This window comes from Vicugna pacos, chromosome 3, assembly GCF_048564905.1.
Source record: "Vicugna pacos chromosome 3, VicPac4, whole genome shotgun sequence".
In the NCBI taxonomy this organism is placed as follows: Eukaryota; Metazoa; Chordata; class Mammalia; order Artiodactyla; family Camelidae; genus Vicugna; species Vicugna pacos.
This window is the reverse complement of record NC_132989.1, coordinates 113,517,712-113,542,348: the sequence shown is the minus strand read 5'-3', so window position 1 is coordinate 113,542,348 and position 24,637 is coordinate 113,517,712. Positions and strand designations below refer to the sequence as shown.

The 24,637-nt window shown below is 44.0% G+C and overlaps 2 protein-coding genes across 6 annotated transcripts in view; one reads left to right on the top strand and one right to left on the bottom strand.

The window, feature by feature from the left end:
• Window positions 1-7,803, bottom strand: part of CMBL (carboxymethylenebutenolidase homolog) — a 44,853-nt gene extending 37,050 nt beyond the window's left edge. For both annotated transcript variants that reach the window (XM_072958857.1, XM_072958859.1), the window contains exon 1: window positions 7,718-7,803. The gene's annotated coding sequence lies outside the window, so the exon portion shown is untranslated. The remainder of the gene's footprint in view (window positions 1-7,717) is intronic.
• A 257-nt stretch (window positions 7,804-8,060) lies between these two features.
• Window positions 8,061-24,637, top strand: part of MARCHF6 (membrane associated ring-CH-type finger 6) — an 82,757-nt gene continuing 66,180 nt past the window's right edge. For 2 of the 4 annotated variants that reach the window (XM_072958853.1, XM_072958852.1), the window contains exon 1: window positions 8,061-8,151. In XM_072958853.1, the coding sequence (XP_072814954.1) occupies window positions 8,076-8,151 (76 nt within the window). In that variant the 5' untranslated portion in view covers window positions 8,061-8,075. Of the gene's footprint in view, window positions 8,152-20,310; window positions 20,558-24,637 lie in introns of those variants that run through there. The other 2 variants (XM_072958855.1, XM_072958854.1) reach the window with 2 other exon arrangements.

Sequence of the window (24,637 nt, the reverse complement as noted above, 5' to 3'; positions counted from 1 at the left end):
TGATTGATTGTCGGCTGGCTCCGACACAGGGTCTTAATGCTTGAGGAGAAATGACACCACCCTGGGAACGGGTCCTACAGAGACACTGGGTGGCTGGAATTCTGAGTTCTTACAGAACAGGGGATGGAGGGAAGAGGCACAGGAACAGAGAAACAAGAAAAAAAAGGAAGAAAAAAATCAGCTTCTTGGAGATAAGTAACTCCTTTTCACACTTCTGCTGACTGAGGGTGGCCCTTAAGTAGCCATCTGGGAAGAGCCTGGAGAGGTTGCAAATGTGGGGCTGGGCGTGGGGTTGGGGTGATGTGTGCCACTTAAGGGGGCATCCTGTGTACTGGGCTACCATTAGAGACTGGGCACCCCCACCGCACCCCGACTCCACAGAGATGGAGAGTGAAGGCTTTGTCCTGAACCAAAAGAATCTGAGTTTTCATGTGAAGCTATTTCCTTATTGTAGCTCAGTTGGAAGAAACACACAGGTAAATCTTCAGCATCTGGATGTGCCCTGGGTACTACCAATGTCACTGCCATTCTTTCTCCCTAGGAAAAAATGACTAAAATGTTTCTGACTCCAGGGGGCTCTCCATCTCCCTCACTACCTCCCGCTTTTCATGGTCCTGTGATTGTTCCCCACCTGCCTCCTCCACGCTTTCCCCACCTTCTTTTCTGGCTCTTTGCCTCCAGGTTTTCCAGTCTCTCTTCTGGTGGTAGCCTCCACCCAAACCTCCATCTTCAGGCCTCCCTGCCTCCCCTCTTTCAAGGGCATGGCTCCAGTACACGGGCTGACCAACCTGCCCAGCCCCAAGTCCTGGGGTGGCTGCCAGGGCCTAAAGGGTCAAGTCCAGACTTCCTAGCATGGCATCAAAGTCCAGCCTCAGTTTGTTCTCAGGCCTGTCTCCCCCACTCCTGTTCCCCTGCCACCACTGCCAAGTGATCAGGCATTCACATGGCTGGCCTTGAACCCATGCTGATCCCCCCTGCTGGCTGCTGCAAATTCTCTTGGAGGTGGAGGCAAATATTATTTCAGCTGCAAAGCCGCGCTCTCTGCAAGCACTCACCAGAACCCCCACTGCAACCGGCCCCCGCTGTGGACTTCTGCCCTCTCTGTGAAAGGGTTAGTGCTGGGAGCTGGGATGTCTGTGTCCCTCTCACTGGCAGGAGGATGTCCTCACTGGACCGAGCCCTCCTTGAACTTTGTCTTATTCCTCTCAATATAGCGAGGAATTCCTCTCTTAGGTCACCGTATAGCAGGCTTTCTGTATAAAAGATTCTCTGTCAACACCTGGGAGGTAATGTATCCTGGGCTTCAGCAGATCTATTCAATCGCTTTTTGAACTGGTCCAGCCTCCCTCTTCCCCAAATATCTCAGATTAGGTCTTGGACGGTTCCTTGAACTCTTAGAGTTATCATATAGTCCAGTAATCCACTCCCAGGAATATAGCCAAGAGAATTGAAAACATATGTCCACACAGAAACTTATACATAAATGTTCATAGCAGCATTGTTCATACCAGCCAAAAAGTGGGAACAATCCAAGGGTCTATCAGCTAATGAACAGAGAAATAAAATGTGTTGTATCCACACAATGGAATATTATTCGGTGATAAAAAGAAATGACGGTACCAACGCATGCTAAAATATAGACGGACCTAGATATCGTGCTAAGTGACAGACGTCGGCCGCGAAAGCCCACATGATACACGATTTCCTTCACATGAAACGTCCAAAATAGTCAAATCTCTACAGACACAAAGTAGATTAGAGGTTGCCAGGAGCTGAGGGGAGGGGAGAGGAGAAGTGGAGAGCAACTGCTAATGTGTTTAGATTTCTTTTTACAGAAAGGAAAACGGTCCAAAATTGATTGCGGTGAGGATTGCACCACCCCGTGAATGTAAAAACCACTGAATTGCACATTGGATGAATGGTTTGGTTTATGCGAGTCAGATCTCAATAAAGAGGTTAAAAATGGAGCACTGAGGATGAGTATTCTCAGAGGAATGTACACCGTGTATCTTTTCTGTTCAAAGTGCAAGAAAATCGCCTCGGAAACAGCCTCTGGCTTTGGTCTTTGTCACTTTTTCTTCAAGTCTCCGTTTTCCCTTCTCCCTCTTGCCGCCCGGATGGGTGGGGTAGGGTTGGGGACAGCAGAGGGTGGGCGAGGCGCCTCTAGCCGCGCCCCCAGGGGGCGGGCTGCCCGCCAGGCCGGCCTGCGGGCGCGCACGCGGTGCCGGGAGGGTCGCCCGCCCAGCCTGCCCAATGCAGGGACCCTCCACCCCCGCCCAGCCCCAGGGGCCGTGGTCCTGGGAAAGTGGGGCACGCGGCACTAAACAAGGTTTCGGGCCCAAGCGCATCCCAGGCATCCTGGAGACCCCGAAACCAACCACAACCCGTCTGGCAGCCGAGAGAACGGGCTTTTCAAAGGGCCCGGGTGGCGGCGGCACCGCTGGATTGTCCCCCCAGGGAGGCTGCCGACCTCAGGCAGCGGGGGGAGAAAGGAGAACTGCGGGCGCCGGCGGGACAGAGAGGCCTGGTGCCCTTGGGTGGGCGCGATGTCCCCCGAGGGCCGCCCGAGAGTCGGGGGCGGGAGGGCGGACCTGGTCACTGGCGCCGAGTCAGCAGAACCCGTCCTGACTCTCCCAGCGAGACCTGGCTCCGAATCAAAGGGACGGCAGGGGACTGGAGGTTGGTCAAAAGGCAATGTTTGTATTAGGGAGAAAGGCAAATAGGAGCGTGGAGCGGTGGGGTTGGGGGTCGCGGAGAAAGCAGAAGCGCGGCGGCCGGGAGCCAGTGCGGGGGCGGGGGCTCCGGGGTCACGCGGAACCCTGCCCGGCCGTGTGGGCACCGTGCACAGGACAGGCCGGGCCCCCGCGAGCAAGCGGAGGGGGTGCGAAGGGAGACAGGGGTGTAGACGCTTCGTGCATCAGATGCACGGAGACGGGTTTAACATCACCCCTGTGTACTTGCAATCTAGCCACGCAAATGGACACCGCGTCCCAGGCGCCCCACAGTCTCCTGAGTCTGCCTCTAAAATGCATGCCAGCTGGAGGAATCTCAGAGACAGAAAAGAGGGGACGTCTCGCCTGGGGAGCTGGGGGTTGGAAGGAGAGCCGGAGCTATTCACCTGGGCGGGGGCCCTGGACCTTCGCCTTTGGGGCCAGCTCACAAGCTTCTGTCTCTGCCACCCTCCGGCCGAAGTGACAGGATGCTTCAGGAGCTGGTGGTAGATGTCATCTAGAGTTGCAGGGGTGAGCAAGAGGGCAACTGTCCATTTGACCCTTCTTTCTTGTAACTATTTTTTCATTGCCATAATAATTTACATTCATTATTTAACAATATATAAAATACGTTGAATAGAATAATGGCCTTCCGAAGATATCCACCTCCTAATTCCCAGAACCTGTAAATATGTTAAAGGCAAAAAAAAAAAAAAAAAAAAGAAGAAGTAGAAGAAAGAAAGAAAGAAGTAAAGGACTTTGCACAGATGAGCAAGTTAAGGAATTTGCGATGGGTGATTAGGCTGGATTATCCAGAGGGTACAGTGTAACTACGGGGGTCCCTAGAAGAGAGAAACTGGAGAGTTAGCGTCAGAGGAAATGTGAGGACAGAAGCAGAGATTGGAATGATGCAATTGCTGGCTTTGAAGGTGGGGGAAGGAAACAGCTGGGAGAGCGAACAGCTTCTAGAAGGTGGAAAAGGCAAGGAGACAGGTTCTCCTCTAGAGCCTCCAGAAGGAATCAGGCCCATGAAACAAACCTATTTCAGACTTTCGACCCCCAAACTGTAACATCATAAACATGTATTGTTTTAAGCCACCACGTTTGTGGTAATTTGCTACAGCAGCCGGGGGACATGGATACATATATCTTAAAAATGAAGAAAATGAGCCCCACGTAATCCACTCCCAGGATGAACTCGTGATTTTTAGTATCTAACTTCGCAGTCAACTGAGAACCGGAACTCATGTGAGAAGGCATTTGTAAAGGCTGAAGTGCCACACAGCTAACGCTGGCGTGGCCAATTCTGCCTGCTAAGAGGGACTTGATGCTCACCTAGTGCCCAGATCTGGGGGTTCCGAGTACCATTCTCCACTAAAAGGAACCAGAGCTCCATGGAGAAATGACCAATTTCAGGATTCAGGTGGGAAAAAGACAATATGTGCCCCAAACCTATTATTCTGCCAGACAGCGAGGAAGTGCTCAAAGAAAGGAGCATCTCAAAAGGACCAAAGATCGTTAACTTGCATAGGCTCCCATTGGACAAATCTGAGATAATGATGTTACTTAATTATAACTATTCTTACTTGATGCTATTAGAATCATAGCCTGAAGTAAGAATCCACAAGTGCATGCAGATATAATTATACACATAAAAAAATAAATATACAGGGAGACAGGAAAGGTCTTCTTTATGATAGAATATCAACCAATGAATGTAGAAGGAATAATGGAATTAGAAAATGCTGTTTGGAGCCACCAGAGTAATAATCATGTATAATAATTGAGTCAGGGAGATTTATCAATGGATGCTAAAACGGTGGGTGAAACTTTAATGAGAAACAGGATTTGCATATGGTCTCGAACCCTTTCTGCACAGGACACCAACTACAAAAGGGAAAATAGTAACTTGGCCACCATCTTAACCAAGGGATCAAAGTTAATGTCACCGTAACGGGACAAGTTGACAATATTTGGCTCTAACATGATGCAATGGAAGGGCACAACATCGCTTCGATGCTGCTCCAGCCTCAATTGCATCACCTGAATTTCACGGTGAGGGAATATCAAACAAATCAAACTGAAAGACCTTTCACAAAATAACTGGCCTGCATCCTACAAAAAAAGTCCATCTCATGAGCAACAAAGACTAAGGATTTGTTCTTTACTGAAGGGAACTAAAGAGATGTGACAACTAAATGCAGTATGGATTCTGGATTGGATTCTGGACCAGGAAAAAATATTTTTTCCTCCTTTCCTTATAAAGGAAATTAGTCATACTACAGCAAGGATGAAACTTGGGGAAAGTGAAATTATCCAGTCAAAAAAGGAAACGTATTGTGTGATTCTACTTTTATGAAGTACCTGAATAGTCAAATTCATAGAGACAGAAAAAATAGTGGTTATGGGGGCTGAGGGAGAGGAGGAATGCAGAGTTATTGTTTAATGAGTACAGACTTTCAGTCTGAGATTATGAGAATCAACTAGAAATGGATAGTGGTTGCTGTGGACTGAATGGTGTGTCCCCCCAAATTCACGTATTAAAACCTCATCCTGAAATGCAAATCAAACCTGTAATATGGTATCACCTCACACTAGTCAGAATGGCCATCATTCAAAAGTCCACAAACGATAAATGCTGGAGAGGGGGTGGAGAAAAGGGAACCCTCCTACACTGCTGGTGGGAATGTAGTTTGGTGTAGCCATTGTGGAAAACAGTATGGACAGTCTTCAAAAACTAAAAATAGACTTACCCTATGATCCAGCAATCCCACTCCTGGGCATATATCTGAAGGGAACTCTAATGTGAAAAGATACATGCACCCCAATTTTCATGGCAGCACTATATACAATAGCCAAGACATGGAAGCAAACTAAATATCCATCGACAGATGACTGGATAAAGGTGTGGTATATTTGTACAATGGAATACTAATCAGCCATAAAAAAGAATAAAATAATGCCATTTGCAGCAACATGGATGGACCTAGAGATGGTCATTCTAAGTGAAGTAAGCCAGAAAGAGAAAGAAAAATACCATGTGATATCACTCATATGTAGACTCTAAAAAGAAAAAGAAAGAAGACCAAGGACACTATGAACTCATCTACAAAACAGAAACAGACCAGCAGACATAGTAAACAATCTTTTGGTTACTGGGGAAAGGGGGTGGGAAGGGATACATTTGGAAGTTTAAGATTTACAAATGTTAGCCACTGTATATAAAAATAGATTTAAAAAATTTTTTCTGCTGTATAGCACAGGGAGCTATGTTTAATATCTTGTAATAACCTTTAATGAGAAAGAATATTAAAATGAGTATATGCATGACTGGGACACTGTGCTGTACACCAGAAATTGACACATTGTAACTGACTGTGCTTCAATTAAAAAACAAAAAAACGAGATATCTATGGAGGAAAAAAAAAACCTCATCCTAATGTCATGATATTTGGAGATGGGGCCTTTGAGGGGTGATTAGGTTATGAGAGGGGTTAGTGTTCTTATAGAAGAAACCCCAGAGAGCTCTCAGCTCCCTCCAACCTAAGAGGACACAGTGAAAAGATGGCTGGCTGTGAAACAGAAAGCAAGTTCTTACCAGACGTCTAATCTGCCAGCTCCTTGTTCTTGGACTTCCAGCATGCTAGAATGGTGAGAAGTAAATTTCTGTTTACAGCCACCCAGCCAGCCTATGGTATTTTTGTTATAGCGTCCCAGAAGGACTAAGACAGTGGTGATGGTTGCACAACATTGCGAATGTTCTTAATGTCACGAATTGTACACTTAAAAATGGCTAAAATGGTAAATTTAATGTTATATATGTTTTACTGCAATAAAAGCTAATTTTTGAAAACTGCAATTTAAAAAAAGGACACTTGTAAATGGCAAAATTTCTATAAGGTGTGTAGATTATGTAACAATGGTGTGCCAATGTTAATTTTATCACTTTGGTAAATGTACTGGTTATCCAAGAAAATGTCCTTTTTTTAAAAAGAGAAATATATATGAAGTATTTAGGGGCAAAGAGGCAATATGTTGCAATCTACTCTCAAACGGTTCAGAAAAATTAATGTGTACAAATTATTCATGTATGCTAGACAGAATGGTAAAGGAAATGGGGAATGTGGGTGTAATGTATAGGAGAATTTGTACTATTATTGCAGCTTTTTGGTAAATCTAAAATTATTTCAAAATAAGCAGTTTTTAAAATTGGAAGAGGAAACTGACTGGAAAGAAAGGAGACGCTGCTTGGGGGAAACAGAATTCTAGTGCCTGAGATTCCCTTGCAGCAAACTGTCTGGGCCTCCACAGCTCTGGGATGCCCTAACCCTGGCGGATCAGGATCAAGGGTTACAGGATTTCACCGCACTGACTGGTGGGGAAGAAATTAGTCAGATCAAGAAAGACGAATACTGTATGATTTCACTCATATATGCAATCTTAAAAAAACCAACCAAACAAACAAAATAAAACAAAAGCAAACTCACAGATACAGAGATCAGATTAGTGGTAACCAGAGGGAAAGTGGGTTGAGGGTGGGTGAAATGGATGAAGGGGGTCAACTGTATGGTGACCGATGGTAACCAGGCTTGTGGTGATCACCCTGTAGTGTATACAAATTATAAAGCGTCGAATTTGGGGGTGGGGTATAGCTCAGTGGTGCTTAGCATGCACGAGGTGCTGGGTTCAATACCCAGTACCTCCATTAAAAATGGCAAAAATAAAATGTCGAATTATAATGCTGTATTCCTGAAACATACTACTACTACCGATCATCATCATAAAACGTGCAGAACAAATTAGTGGTGACAGACATCACATCCATGTGTGGGGAAGTGAGTACTGACTGGGAAGGGCAGGAAGGAATTCTGTGCAGTCCTGGAAATATTCTGTCTTAATCTGGGTGCTAGTTACAAGTTACCAAGATGTGCACTTAAGCTCTGTGCACTTTTTACTGCATGTGTTAATCCCCCATTTAAAAAGATTTAGACTGCTCCCACCCCTACCTTGACACTGCGCACTGAGATTGCGTCCCCGTAAACAAGGCATTCCCTTAGACTCAATGGAGATTCGATTTACGTTGTTTGTTATTTCGTTGCTAAGCAACACAGCCTAAATTGCATAACCGAGCGATCCCAGACTTCAACAGCCAACCTAGGGGATGTGCTAAGCCCAGAGTGATGGGCGCCGACAATCCCAGCTCACAGCCCCTTTGTGCGGCGGTGGGAGGTGAGAGTGGGAGGTGAGCAGCTCAGGCGCAGCGGAAGCCCCGGCCCCTCCGGCGTGGGCTGGCTGCGGTGAGCCGCTCTCCCGCCGGCCAGCATCTATCGCTATGGCAACTGCTTCCTCAGTACTGGGGCTAAAATGAGGCTCTGTAGGTGTCGCTTCGTGATTGGAGGTCTCACCTGCCTTAGAGTTGTGTGGCCTGATGAGGAAATTGGTGAGTCACTGCGGGGAAAGCCTGACGCTTGTTAGAGTCACTCGTGCAGAAATGGGACAGATTTGAGGCTGGAAGGCAGGCCTCAGAGAGAGTGGTGAAGGTTTTCTGAAGGGCAGGGGTGGTATGGGTATCAACAGAAAGACCTAAGGACCAGCTAAAACTAAAAGAGGTGGAAATAAACAAAGACCACCCAAATGAGAAAAACAAAGGCTGTTGCTTCAGAGCTCGCTGTGCAAGGAGTCAGCCACCCTCCTGCGTTTGGCAGAGACTCAGAGACAGGGGGAGGAGTGGGGAAGCTTTATAACAGAAAGAGCTGCAGGTGTGTCCGGAAGCCAGGCTGTTGTCATGGGGAAGCTGGAGGCGGGCTAACTAGAAGGGGGCGGAGCACCCTGTGTGATTGGTTAGGGTTGCTTATTTGGCTTTCTCTGATTGGCCCTAAATTGGAAGCGGGGCCAAAAATTAGGGAAGCTGACAGTTACTGATTAAGTGCTGATGAGTCTGGGTTGACTGCTGCAGGGGTGGTGGTTTGGCTTTCTGGACTGGTGGCAGCAGATTGTGGATCAGAGTTCTATTGTCACAAATGGTCTGGATGTTGTCTGTATATTCTGTCTCTCAATGGATACCCAGAAGTTAGTCAAGAGAGTAGTCCTCACGGTCCTATTAACAAGGGAGTGAGGCACTGTGCAGCGTAGGGGCACAGCTGTGAGGAGCACCTCAGGAGAAGTGGGGCTCTGAGCATCACCGGGAGGAAAGTAAGGGAAGTGGGTGAGGTTAAACACTATCTGACCTCAGAAAAGCAGGGAGCAGGGGCACCTCTGATGGGGACTCACAGAGTCTCTTGTGAGTCCGGGACGTGTTCCCGGCACAGGCCCCAGGGCTAGATGCTGAGTGAGGACACTTGGGAGGTGTGGGACCTGCCTAACTCACTGACCCTGAGTGTTTTTTCCAGCTCCTGCCTGCCTCATCAGAGCTTTGAAAATTGAATGAGCTAATATGCATCAAGTTCATTGTACAGTGCCCGGCACTTGGCAAGTGCTTGGTCAATGTTAGATAATATTTTAGAGCTTCTGAATAATTGGTCAAAACTGAAATTAAGTATATTGTTAGGATCAGAGTCAAACTGTGTTAATGTAACTGTCAACAAAAGCATTAGAAACCTGGCCTCAAAGTGGGGTGGAGAAGGCTGGTGAGTGGCTTGAAGGGGCCAGCAGTAGGAACATCACTCGTGGGCACCAAGAGAGTACATGTGTGTTCCAGCCTAGACTGCATACCCTCCCCAGGGGCAGAGGAGGAAGATGGTTATAGGCCAGTGGGGAGACTGGCAGGACCCCTAGAACTGTGTTTGGAGTGAGAGAGGAGCAGTTCTCTGAAAGAGAGGTAGATATTGTAGCCAGGAGAAGGGGAGGTGGAGAACTTTACAAACAATAATAACATGTATGTTTATTCATATACTTGAAGTTTGTGGTTAAAAAAAAACCCTAAAAAATGTAGAAATTCTAGTTAGACTCTAAGCAGTCAGAATGCGAATCATTCCATGAGTTCCCCAAGTGAGGTTGTAAAAAAGATTCTTTCTGAGGAAAACTGGAAAGTCCCTAATTCAAAGGTAATCTTGGAAGACAGGAAGCAGGTCTGAGGCATGCCTGACTTGCTTATCTTCAGGGTCTAACAGCATAGTGCACAAAATAAGCACTTAGTAAATATTTGGTGATAATGAAGATATACAGATAACAAAAGAAATTCAGCTTCAGAGCTTAGTGGTGTCCATAAATATAGAAGTGAGGAGTGCCAAGAGAATCCCTAAAGGTTCCTTTGGACTTCACACATCTAAGATAAAATCTCTAGGAAGAACTTTGTTTAAGAGCAACTGCACAATTTCAAGTTAGAAGCCCAAATACCAGATGAAAATGTGTATGTCAAGAGACTAATCAGTTAGAGAGGGACTCCCTTGGGGCCCTGGGGGCTGCCTCTGGACACTGCATGTAACCATGTGTGGCAGAGGCGGTTGACACTGGGGATTTTGGCTACAGCCTCTGGAGCTAGCAAGTCAATACTGAAGTTCGGGCTAGCAGTGAGGCATGAGTATTAGCTTCCTGTGGCTGCTGTAACAAATGACCACAAACTAGATGGCTTAAGACAACAGAAATTTATCTCTCACACTTCTAGAGACCAGAAGTCTGAGATCAAAGTGTTAGCAGGGCAAGACTTCCTACAGAGGGTCTGAGGAGAATCCATTCCTTGCCTCTTTCAGTTTCTAGAGTTTGCCAGTGTTCCTTGACCTGTGGCTGCATCAATCCAATCTCTGCTTTCATCTTCTCGTGGCCACCTCTTCTGTGTGTCTCAAATCTTCCTCTGCCTCACTCTTATAAGGACACCTGTCACTGGATTTATGGTCCACCTGGATAATCCAAGATGATCTCATGTCAAAATCCTTAATTTAATTATATCTACAAAAACTTTTTCTAAATAAGGTAACATTCACAGGTTCCAGGGATTAGGGTGTGGACAAATTTTGGAGGCCACCATTCAGTCGATGACAACATCTCCCAAGACAGTAACATTAAGAAGTTCATAGTTCATTCCTGAAAATGCTTGTTTTTTTGTTTGGGGGGTGGTAATTACGTTTATTTATTTATTAAGTGGAGGTATTGAGGATTGAACCTTGGACCTCATGCATGCTATGCCCACACTGTACCACTGAGCTATGCCTTCCTCCCTTGAAAATGCTTGTTGACTGCCATGGAGCTCCCAAGATGTTCTGGAGTTGAACCCATGAATTCACATGGAACAACCCACATCCAACCACCCTTGGAGATCGGATTTATTGCTAGCCTGTGGTAATCTGACATAGCCTGGGATATTTAAGAAATTCCTGGTCTAAAGGATCCTCTGGATGTGGAAGTTTCCATGGTTAACTTAGATGCTTTTCTACTCTCAAGGGTAGACCTCTTGGTCCATGTATCCTTGGGGTCCTTGAGGTCCTTGGGGCTTGTATGGCTCAGCAATTTGCAGAGTGCATGCTCAGGCACTCTAGCTGTGTGAGATGGCCTCTTAGAAAAGGGTTCAGTGGCCAAGGCCAAGCAGACAGCCCTGACAACCATATTCCCCTCTGAGGATCCTCAGTACAATTTAATAGCTTAAAGGCACCCAGAAATCCTATAGTAGAGAATACCAGTATTTCCCCACTGGCCTGCAACGCTTTACAATTCATAAGTCACACTTTGCTTTGGAAGGGAGACCTACTGAAAAGGAAATGTACACGCATGTGTTTGCACTGTGTCTTCTGCGTTGGCAGAACGAGGAAATGTCAGATTATGCCTCCTTTCTGACCCCATTTGCCACCTCAGAGCTTGTGCCAACTGCTGACTCTAAAGGGCTCTGGTCTATTAGGTACCAGCTCACCTGCGGACTCGAGCGTGTTTGCCCAGGACTTGCTGACTGGCTTCACGTTGCAGCAGAGAGCACAGAATCGTCCGTTGTGCCGAGTCCTCTGAGGCCCTCCCCACATCCTGCTCTTTTATAATAGTTAAGGGGCATGTGGGTGAGCTTTTGTGTATGTGGCACCAAATAAAGCATCTCCTTCATCTGCTTCATTGAGTAATGAGGTCAGAAATGTGGCAACTCAATATGATTGTGTGTGGCTCAAGCTCAGCTTCTCTTCTTCTTCCTTTGTCTCTTCAGAAGGAACGCTCAAGGCCCAGCTTACATCACATGGACAGACAGTCAGGACACCGTCACCCGGAAAGATCTGAAGGGGGTCAACTATGATTTACCTGTCTCTCTCTTTCTTTCTTCCTTTTCTGGGGGCAAGAATTAGGAGAATGACACAAACAGAACAAGGTTTTATTTCATTGGAAAAATTACAGGAGAAGTTTGTCATAAAAGGCTGAAAAGTTTTTGTAAAATACACTTGTCATTATGAGTATCAACAGGAATGTTTTTAATGATAACAGGCACTTTCAAATTTAAGAATAATTTTAAAATTTGGCTGTCCTACTTAATGGAAAAGATATGAATGAGAGAATATGAAGGACTGTGGCTTTCATGTGTTACTCCACAGATTATTAATAAATGCTGAGAATCTGCAGCCATCACTTTAACCGAGTGATCAAACTCAGCAACGATCATCGTGGTCCAACCTGGCATTCTGGCCTCCTGATGGGCTACCACATGAAAAACACAACATCGATGAAATATTCTTGCTAAAAAAATGTTTAGCTTGAATCATATCAAGCCTCTAGGCTAACTTTCAGTTTACAGGAAATACAGGGGCTAAAGGAACAGTTAAATGTCAGCAGGAGGAATCAATCAGACAAATTTAGAATGAAAGATATTGTATAAAACAAACTGTCCTGTGATCCGCCGACAGGCATTGTCTTCGGAAAATGAGAGGCACAAAGACTGTTTTAGGTTAAGGGAGACTAGATAGGCTTGAATCAGTGGCAAGGCACGAAGATCAATCGGATGCTTGTTCAAACAAACTCAAAACAAAGCTATAAAAGACCTTCTTGGGACAATTACAAAAACTTTAGATTCTAGATATTATTATGGTGTGGTAATGGTTTTAAAGGACATTATTCTAACTTTAGGAGGTACATGCTAAAGTGCTTGGGGGAAAATTGTTCAGACACATACTTTCAAAAGACACAGAAGAAAAAGAAATAAAAACTATAGTTAAAATACATATGGGTAAATGTTAATAATCATTGAATCTAGGTTGAGGGCGTATAGATGTTCATTGTACTATCCCTTCATCTTTTCTGAATATTTGAAAACATTCATAATAAAGTTTTTAGGGAAAAAAAGACTGTGGTCTTGACATAGAAAACAAACTGTGGTTACCAAAGGGAAAGGGGGGAAGGGATAAATTAGGAGTCTGGGATTAACAGATACACACTACTATATATAAAACAGATAAACAACAAGAACCTACTGTACAGCACAGGGAACTGCTTTGAATTTCTTGCAATAACCTATAATGGAAAAGAATCTGAAAAAAAATGTATGTATACGTATAACTGAATCACTTTGCTGTATACGGTTGGAAATCAACTATATTTTAATAAAAAAATTTTTTTAAAAATTGTGGTCTTGAAGGCCTTCATCTTAGAAACAGTTTGGCTTAAATTTCAAGTAATTTTTCTGTGAATATTGTATCTGAATATATTAGGAATAAGAAACACTTGGAACTTTGGTTTGATGATTTGATTTGACTCAATGTACTTCTTTGTTGAGAATATCTGCCCATAGCATTGAAGTTAAAGTCATTACAAGGAGAAGTGCAGATATAACAGTTCAGACACATCAAACGTCGTGTATCACTGTTGCTCAATTGATATTTCAGTTGCCACCTGAATGTGTCTCTTCCTAAGAAAGGCACTCATACACAGGGTGCTATTTCAGCAGCAAAAAGTATCTCTGGGAAAAGTATTTGTTTATTCAGCCGATACTTACTGACATACTGCTACCTGTCCAGGCCCGTGTTGGCCTAAGGGAAACTTTGGTAAATGAAAGGTGGCCACTGCTGCTGAAGACTCAAGGCCACAGAATTCCAAATGCACCAGGACAGGTGTGACCTCATTCATACTCAAGTGCAACATTCTCTAAAGATTTTGCTTCTGCACATCCTAAAAAATTAGGTACACCTTCATTTCTTGATAAATAAACTATTTTATGGTATGTTTAAATAGCAGCAAAGATGTAATTCTGGCATAAAATGGATATTTTTAAATTGTTTCATCACTTAAAAAAAAGATCCCAGTAAGTATAATTTCTTTGTAATCTCGGTCTGGTAATATCCGTATCTGAAGTCTTTGTGGGCTGGTTTCTGTTATCTGTTTGTTAGTCCTTGTTTATATATGTATTTGATTATGCTTAATGTGCAGCTCATCATCCTTGTAAATTTATTTGTGGAAATTCTTTGAGGGCTAGTGTCATGGACTGAACTGACCCCCTAAAGTTCATTTGCTGAAGCCCTAGCCCTCAGTGTGACTGTATTTGGAGATGGAACCTTTAAAAATGTAATTAAGGTTAAATGAGGTCATAAGGGTAGGGCCCTCATCCAATAGGACTGGTGTCCTAAGAGGAAGAGAAAGAGACACCAGGCATGCACAAACACAGACAAGGCCATGTGAGGACGCAGAGGGAAGGCGGCCATCCACAGGTCTAGAAAAGAGGCCTCAGGAGCAACCAACCCTTACGGCACCTTGCTCTTGGACTTCTAGCCTCCATAACTGTGAGAAATAAGTGTCTGTTGTTTAAGCCATCCAGTCTGTGGTCTGCTTTTATGCCAGCCCTACCAGACTAAGGTGGCTACGGAGCAAGTGCATACCTCTGGAGATAATTGGCGTTTGCCTTTGCCAGGTACTTAGGGGTCCCAGCAGTTCAAGATCCTTTTCAACTAAGTTTACTCCTTGAGATTACTGGGTCACTGGAGTGTCACGAGTTTGAGGTGCAGTCCATGCCAGGGTTGGTTCGTGGGTACAATTTAACAAGGCTCAGCAGAAACAATTTTTCCTAGACGTTTTGGGGTCAGATTTACTTTTGGTTCGCTATTTCCTCTAAGCTAGCAGCCTTGTGGGCCTTGGAGGAGGATCCTGATGGAAGGGTTCTTAGCAGATCTTTCACCTTGGGCATGCTCTGGGCAGTGACACTTATTCTTCTTGCCACCGGAAACTGTCAAAACACAAGTTCAAAGTTTGCCTGTATCAGCAGAGCAAAAGTGACTGCCATGTTCCACTTACAACCTGTCCTTAGATTCGGCCTGGTAGTTGCTTTACTATTTTTGTCAACTCTTCAGTGGTTTAAAAAATACGTTTTTAATATTTTATCAAGTATTTTCAACTGCTGTTTGAAAAAACGTAGTCTGCTATGTGCTTAAGGGAAGTGAACATCATTTTTCTCAGTATTTCAAAAGAGAAGCTCTTTTACTCTGAGGTTTGTGTGTGGCCTTGAAGGCATCCATGAGGTCCTGGAAACTGTATGCAACATTCTGTGTTTATGCAATTTTTCTGGGGAAAAAAATTCGATAGATTTTATCAGATTGTCAAAGGTATTTTTGACCGAGATTCCCCCAATTTGAGACCCACTGCCTTAGAGTTCTGTCAGCACTTAGAAATTTTAACTAAAAAAGAAATGATTTCAGAAGAATTTCAAACTCATGAAAAAGTTGCAAGTATAGTACAAAAAACCCTCCCATATTGTCTTCACCCAGATTCACCAGCTTTAAACATCTCTCTCTCAGTCATTCACACACACACACACGTTTTTTCCTGAACCATTTGACTACGAGCTTCAGACCTGATCCTATATCACCCCTAAATACTCCTGTGTGTATTTCCCTAAATAAGGACCTCCAAAGAAATCTCAGGAATCAACAGATTCAAGCCTACCATTCAAAGAACCTATCCAAATTTCAATTTTGCCAAAAATGTCTTTTTTAGTTCTCAGGTCCAGGATTCCTTCATACATTGCATTTAGTTATCAGGTCTCTTTGGCCTCTTCCAGTCTGGAATGTTCCCTAGTCATTCTGTCTATCATGCCCTTGAGAATTTGAAAGCACACAGACCTTATATTTTGTAGGCTGTCACTCAACGTGATTCCATTTGATATTTCTTCATGCCCAGACTCAGGCATGCATTTCTGACAGACTTTGATTTTTCTTAATATGTCAGTCTGTCCCATCACCAGTAATGCTGACCTTGGTCATCTAGTCATGTTGATGTCTTCACTGTAAAGTTACTATTTTCCTTCCTGATTGTTGGACAATGCTCCAATGTTACGCTAAAATCTGGTTCCTCCTCGAAACTACACCCATTCTTAGCCTCCACTGACAACTGCAGTCTGAACCACTACCAGGTTGGTAAGTGATTTTCTGCTCATATCATTCCTTTTACATTTATTGGTTGGCGTTATACTGCAAAGGAAGAGCTTTTCTTTCTCCCTACTGATTTATGTCATGATGAGCTCATGGATTCCTCTTTTATTCAATAGATTGTAATCTGTTACTGTAAATACTTATTTTGATGCTCAAATTGTCCCCACTTTGGCCAATGGGAGTCCCATGAGCCAGTTTCTTTATCCTTGTAACATGGCTCTATTGTTTTTTGAGCACTTTCTTAATTTCCAGCACAAGACGTTCTAGGCTCATCTTGTAGTTTTCCCACTCCAGCTCTAAAATCTGACATTTCTTCAGAGAATCTTGGTTCCTCTTTTTTTCCCCCTCTTATAAGTAATTTTTGAAAATTATTGAACTTCTTTTTAGAGCAGTTTAAGATTCGGGGCAAAAGTGAGAGGAAGGGACAAATATTTCCATATACTCCTGCACAGCCTCCCCCACTGTCAACATCCCCCCATGGTACCTTTGTTACAACTGATAGAATTGACACCTCATAATCACCTGAAGTCCATAGTTTGCATTACAGTTCATTTGGTGTTGTTCATTCTGTGGATTTGTATACAAATGTATAATGACATATGTCTATCATTATGGTATCAAACAGTCTTGGCTCCTTTCAGTGGAGCATGGAATTAGAAACCAAAATCTGTGTATTCAGTATGCTCAGAGCTACTGGGGTATCACTGCACGTAGCTCCTCTCGGGATCTTTCAGAGTAAAAAACAAGAAAAAAAATATATAACAAATACATATTTCCTAGTATATACATTTAATATGATATATATTATATATAGGTATATATATTTTATATGTGTATATATATAAAATTGACACTTGAACGACATGGGTTTGAACTGCATGGGCCCACTTATACTTGACATTTTTTCAATAAATAGGTACTACAGTACTACATGGTCTGAGGTTGGTTGAATCTAAGGATGTCGAACTGTAGATAGGAGGGCTGATTATAAAGTTGTACTCGGATTTCCAGCTGCCCCTAACCCCTGCATTGTTCGTGGGTCAACTGTATATATTTTTATTTCTGTTTATACTTTAAAAAATGAGTTCATAATGATACCTATATTTCCAATCAAACACCTCAGGGTTCTTTCTAGCCTCTCCCCTTTCCATGTTAGTATTTTCTCCAACAGTGGGAAATCTGATCATCATTCTTCAACATAATCAATTGTCCAACCACACCAGTCTACTCTCTCTGCCACATGCATGCCTCTCCCTTCAGCCCCCATGTTCTTGCCCACATTACTGTTGCCTCACCACAGGAATACAAGAGAAATGGAATAGAGAAGTGGAAGGGAAGGGAAGATGAGAGGGAAGGGGGGATATGCAGGGAAGAGTTTAGTGTTAAGATAATGCCATAAACTGCCTTCAATAATTTGTTAACATTAATAATGTTACGCTTACAGTAAGGCACTTTGCCTAATTATCATATTTATACTTGGTCCACAGCAATTCTGTGTATCTGTTCCAAAGTCATGGGTTTCTGCATAAACAAAGCTCACAGTAAAAAGTTGAAGGTTTAATGGTAATGTTAATAGTGTGGCTGCTAATGGCAAACAGGTGAGGTTTAAAACTTGGAGGCCTGGAGTCGGACAGACTTGTGCTCTAATTTAGTTCCTCTTCTACAAATGGCCAAAAGCAAGTTACTTATCAGCTGTGAGTTTCAGATGCCTCATCTGTAAAATGGGTATAGTATTTACTTCACAAGATTGCTATTAATGTTCACTGGATGTCATAGGGATTTGGGTTAATTATTGTTGTTGTTAAACTTAGTGCTCAGAAAATTATAGTGTGTCCTCCTACACATCTCCTGTTGCTCATATTATTGCTACATGGAAACTCAGAATTACTAAACTATTGTACCCTCTTGGCACAATAAACACACACACACACACACAGACACTGGAACCACATGTGTGCTATACCTTTAAATGTTTCTTTTGACCCAAATAACTTTTTCTCAGATTGAAATTATGTAGGAATTCTAACATAGGTTTCCTTGGATAAAAGTGAGGCAAACGAAAATATTTCTTGACAATCTTGGTGTCCTTGTTTGAAATTAATGAGAATTCTAATCATAATGCATATCTATTGTTTTGTCCTCCTGGTGCCCGTGGAAGATGTTCTTTCTGCACTTCAGTAGTGTAGTTTAATGGCAGTGTACATGTTCTTACAGATCCTGATTCTTCAGCATAGTCATTTGGTTTAGGGACAGGCACCTATCTGGACCAATTAACCATTCTTCCTTATAAATTGTTCACTTGAGGCCAGAGATCATCACCCTCAGTCTGCCTGATGATGAAGCTGAAGATATGACCTTGGGAGCTATTAGTGGCCTTGTCTCCAGCCATGTGGAAGAAGCTGGTCTGACAGAATGAAACTGATGGGCAGGGAAAAGCAGAGCTGAAGGATGTGGGCAGACAGGGGACTCTGGTTCTAGCAATCCCTGAGGTCCACTGGACCACCACCCTTGTCACAGTTTGTTCATGTCAACTGTATATTACTCCCTTTTGCCTACCACCTTAGTTGGGTTCCTGTCTTGGTAACCAAGAGAGGTCTGACTGACTTATGTATCTTAAAGGGCTTGTTGGGAGGCCTGACACATAGCAGGGACTCAATAAATGTTGGTTGATTACTCATATTTAACCTCCAAAGGCTGAAATGAAAAAAAGGTGCGGCAAATCTCAATTCTAGAAGTAACATTCCTTTGAGCATCACAAGGGAAGACATGTGAAGAGAAAAAGATGGAGTCCTCCACCCCCACCACATACACCACATCCATCCAATCCTAGCCCAGTTCTACTGTCTGGAGGCTCGCATACCTGCCCTGAAATTCAACTAGCACTCCCTTCTACAAATCTCAAAGTCTACCTCTCTCAGAATCCTTCTCCCTTTTGCTGTACGACACCTAAGACTGAGTTTGGTGGTCCTGAAAACTGTGCCCCTGGTCTGAGCTTAGTGAGAAGTGGTCTGCCACAGGCCTTACGGGGGATTTGAGTGGTGTCCTGCTGAGTGGAAGGGATGGGGTTCAGAGAGTGAGCCTCCTTCAGATTCAATTTCTTGGGAGATAATATAAACATACTTGAGGAAAAGCGTAAATACGCTCAGTTCTCAAGGTCATCCCTAGACATCCATGGGTTTCCGTTATTATGACAAGAATTTGAATTCTTTCCTGTCTTGGGTAACAGGAGTGATATTGGTCAAATGACTCACATTAGTCTTCAAGGGCTGCTCTCTTTCTGGAGTATTCCATGCCAGTATTTTTGTCTCTTTCTAGATTGACGAGGCTTGGGGGAGTTGTTCTTCCCAATTCCTTCACTCACACAGATGGAAAAAAGATCGCTAGCATTCTTGAATCTATTTCTGCAAGTCATCTGCATATTCTTTAAAATCTGTCATTGGGATTAGAGACATCTTAAATTCTACTCAGGCGATTCTAAAGTAGCGGCCTTCTGGCCTGTATTAAACAGTTCATTTAGAGAAAAAGCCAGGGATGATGGTGAGGAAAGGTGGTGTACTGATGGAGGCAGAGCTCTCATCAGGCCAAGGCAATTTAGCTTTGGCCAGGTAAGCGTCTGTAACTCAGTATATCAACCCGTGTCAGTATCTGAACCGATTTCCCGTAGAGGCGGATGTTTCAACCTCCAGCCTAAGCAGTTTACTGAAGTAGTCCTTCCAACCAACTGCGTAAGTCTCCCTAGGTGTAATTTTGGTGAAGTTAGGGCTTGCCTTTTCAATTTCAGTGATAAATTAGTCCTTTCTCAAAATGTGCATCACAACTGCCCGCGTGCGGAACAAAAATGCACATTCCTCGACACGCGGCCACGGAATGTCGGGGCGGGGGGAGGTGGGTGCAGAACTCGTATTTTCACAGGCGCCCAGGTAATTCTTCGGCCCTGAGACCCGCCTTTGCAGTGCACCGCCGCCCCGCCGTCAGGCGCTCGCTCACGCTGCTCGCCTCCCTCGGCTCTGAGCCTTCTTTCTGGCCTCCCTCGGTATCACCAGAGTTCAGCTCCTACTAAGGTTTCAGCCTCGCTGCCTCGTGCAGCCCTCGGGACAAGGTCCAGGTGGCGCGACGTCCACAGGGGTACCCACCCGGGTTCCAGGAAGGGCCCACACCGCCCCCCGCGGCCGCCGTCTCCTGAGCGTGCGCGCCGCTGCCGCTGCCGGAAGTGACGGCACCTGTCGTTGGGTCGTTCCACCCCTTCCGCCTCCGCGCCCCGCCCAGGCCTCTCCCCACCGCTCTCCCCGCCCCTCCCCCCGCCCGCTTTCTGTCAGCCTCTCTCCCTCTCCCTCTCCCCCTCTCTCCTTCCTGTCGCTTCCTCTCTCGCACCTGAGCTCACGCACCTGCCTGGGCCCGGCTCCGCTCCCTCCTCCCTCCTCCCCTTCCCTCCCTCCCTCCCCGCCCCGGCCGGAAGGCTCCGGCTCCGGCCGCGGGAGCCTCGCGGCTGCGTCACCGCCGCCCCCCCAGACAAGATGGACACCGCCGAGGAAGGTAAGTCGGCGGCGCCCGCGCCCTTGCTCCGGCGCCGGGGTTCGGGCCGGGCCCGCGCCGGGTCCGCGGCGCTCGAGGCGGGCGGCGGAGCCGGGGTGGTGCGGCGGGGGCGCCCCTGCTCGGTGCGGGGGCGCGCGGTGACAGCGGCGGGACTCGGCGGCGGGGGGTATCGCGGCGGGGTCGGCTCCCGGGCCGTTTGCCCCCCGAGCCGCCGGCGCGAGGGGCGGCGGGGAGCAGAAGGTGACCCCTCGGCACCCCGCGCCGTTTCCCGCCCGCGCGCGGGTTGGGCAGGGGGCGGCAGGGGCTGCGGTGGCCGCGGCCGGCGGGGCTCCCCGCCCCCTCCATCCCGCCAGTCCCGGGGAGGGGGACGGTGCCGTCGTAGCTGCACGAAGTCTGGGGGCGTTTTCCCCACCCTTCCCCCACTCGGTTTTGTCTGTCTGTATGTCGTTTTGCCCATCGCTACCCAGGCCCTACGATTTCACGACAAAACTTCTTTGTTGACTCTGAAACTTCGCGAAAAATACCCCGCCAGGTGACGACCGAGTGGAGTGAACTGACCCCTGTTTAAAAACTTGCCCTCTGCTTGCGTGCCCCCAAATAATTTATTTACTGAACGAGGAAGAGGAAGATCCAACGAGGTTATTCGAAGAAGGGAGGCTCTTTAGAATTCTTTTGTTTTGCTCTAGTGGTTTATTTTGTGCTTAATCCCTGACAATAAAAAGCAGAGTTTTGTGTGTTTGTTTTGTTCTTTGAGTGCGTTATGTTTTGGATATGGCTGTTTTGAAACAAGCTCTTGTAAACTGAATATATACTTTAATACATAACTGAACATCTATGACTATTGAAATGCATTTGCTTATCCAGTGGAGGTAGTTGGGTTGTTTTTAAGCAGTTTTATCTTTTTAGAGACTGCCGCTTAATTTAGTAAGTCTAGAGGAAATTACTATTCTGTTTCTTGATGTGTTTGGTTATCAGTGAAGATACGTTTATGCTTTGGGTATATTATGTGGGGATATGATAAGCGTCTTTCAGCCTTATGCGTTGTGATTGTGGTGATTTTTAGATGAAGACAATTGGGGACTGTCGTGGCATGTAATAACGAGTGATAAAAAATTTGATGTGTATATATATATAATGAGTGGAAAGAATCAATTATTTTTTTGAAGAAGTTTTGCCTTCTATAATAACCAGCTGTAATGGCATTTGCATGTTATACTTGACAGTTCACAAAGCATATTTACATGTCTTCACCTTGACCTTACTAAAAGCCCTATGGAATAGGTGGGTATTATTTTACAGATGTGGAAGTTCAGGCTTAGTTATTTCAATGGCTTGTCCAAGTTTCACACCCGAGTAAAAGACAGATTTGAACCTGGGTATTCGGATAACAAATAGTTTTCCTTTCATTATGTCTCAGTTGTTTTTATTATATACAGTGAGTGAAGATAATCGCCAACAGACACTCCTTTGGAAAAAATAATAAAGTGAAGCTGCTGAGGAGGTTAGGAATTACTTTCTTTTGACAGATGGCCCTAGTGTGTAAATTTCCATCTACGTGGGTGGATTCAGATTTTAATGACTTACTCTAGTAAGGCATGCATTCATTTATTTATCACTTGATATGTACTGTTATGTTTTATTAAATTCCTGTTCTCTGAGCCTGGGCACTTAGTGCTTGCATACATTTATGGTGTGATAGTGGTAATTCAGAAATTGCAGGATCTCAAAGTTATGTGGAATCATTAAAGAAGTATTTTCAGTGTGCTTCTAGTTCATTTTTTTCCTTGTAAAATTACAATCAATGTGAGATATAAATGATATTTCTTTGTTGACTTGAACACTATTCTTTATTGAAGTAACTGACATTCACTGAGGACTTGATGTATGGCAAGTACTACTAAACACTTCATTCACATCTCATTTAATTCTCCTAACACTTAGGTGGGCAGTATTCCTTTTTTACAGATGAGGAAACTGAGGGTTAGTATGATTAAGTAACTTACCCAAGGTCATACAGGTAACATGTCAGAGGCAAGATTCAAACTCAGGTCTGTCAGACTTCCATTGTTAAATTAGATTTTTATAAGTAGATACCTGTGTCCAATATTGAGATAACTATATTTTTCTCACTCATTTTATAAGATGAATCATTTATATAATTCGACAAAACTTTATTTTTCGTTTGTTTTATGACACTATTAGTCATGAAATGAAAGTGGATTTTAAAACTTCTCATGCCTAATTTTGCATAATTCCAAATTGGAAGTCTCCTGAAATTTTCAAAATTAATGTAAATTTAGCTTGAAAAAATGCTGGAAGGAAAGGGAGGATTAAAGATTTAATGATAAAAATGATACAGTGAAAATACCAAAAAACTTGGAAACAACTTCTGTTTGTTAAATGAGCTATTCCAGATAATATCTTAAATTAAAAAAAATGCAATTGGGTTTTTATCTGGTTATGAAAGAAACATTTAAAAAAATTTTTTTAAAGTGTTACTAAAATACCAACCTGCAAATAGTGTTAACATTTCCATCTCCTTAAAAATAGCGTGTTTCTTTCCTCTAATGTTACCATATATGATGGTATAGTGCTTAGAATGTTTCACATTTATAATAGACAATACTGATTTGTTAGAAAATGGTTACTTGCCAGATGAATTTTGACTTTTCATGTTGTGTTTGCTAGATATTAAAGATCTCTAAAGTGTTCAGTGTATTAAATTTTATTTTTGTAAAGTTACCAGATAATCTGTCCTCAGTACAGGCATACCTTGTTTTATTGTGCTTCACTTTATTGAGCTTTGCTGGTATTGATTGTTTACAAATTGAGTTTGTGGCAACCTTGTATCAAGCAAGTCTGTAGGTGGCATTTTTCCAAAAGCATTTGCTCACTTCATTCTCAGTGTCACATTTTGGTAATTCTCTTGATATTTCAAACTTTTTCATTATTATTATATTTGTTACGATAATCTGTGATGTTACTATTGTAATTGTTTTGGGGCACCTGAACTTTGCCCACAAAGACAGAAGACTTGACAGATAAATCTGTGTATTCTGACTCCTCCACTAACCCCTGTTCCCATCTTTTTCTCTTTCCTTGGCCAGCCCCCTCCCCGTCAGGCCTTGAAACACAACAATATTGAAATTAGGCCATTTAATAACTCTACAGTGGTCTCTGAGTGTTCAAGTGAAAGGAGGAGTCATGTGTCTCTCACTTTTAATCATAAACTAGAAATTAAGCTTAGTGAGGAATGCACGTTGAAATTCGAGATAGGCTGAAAGCTAGGCCTCTTGCGCCAGTTAGCCAGGTTGTGGATGCAAAGGAAAAGTTACTGAAGAAAATGTAAGTGCTATTTCAGTGAACCCACGATGATAAGAAAGAGAAACAGCCTCGGTGCTGATGGGGAGAAAGTTTTAGTGGTCTGGAGAGAAGCTCCCACCAGCCACAGCACTCCCTAAAGCCAAAGTCTAATTCAGAGCTGGGGTCTGACTCTTCAGTTCTGTGAAGGCTGAGAAAATTGAGGAAGCTGCGGAAGAGTTTGAAGCTAGCAGAGGTTGGTTCATGAGGTTTAAGGAAAGGAGTTGTCTCCGTAATACCAGAGTACAAAGTGAAGCAGCAAGTACTGATGTGGAAATTGAATCAAGTTATCCAGAAGATGTAGCTAAGATAATGAAGGTGGCTACACTGAACAACAGATTTTCAGTGTGGATGGATGGAACAGCCTTGTATGGGAGGAAGATGCCATCTAGGACTTCCATAGCTAGAGAGGAGAAGTCAGTGCCTGGCTTCAGAGCTTCAAAGGACAGGCTGACTCTTGTTGGGGCTAATGTAGGTGGTGACTTGAAATTGATATCACTGCTCATTTACCATTCTGAAAATCCTAGGGCTCTTAAGAATTATCCTAATTAATTATGCCTGTGTTCTATATATGGAACAACAAAGCCTAGATGACAGCATGGTTTGTTGAATATTTTAAGCCCATTGCTGAGGCCTACAGCTCAGAAGAAAACATTCCTTTCAAAATATTACTGCTTATTGACAATGTCCCTGGTCACCCAAGAGCTCTGATCGAGGTGG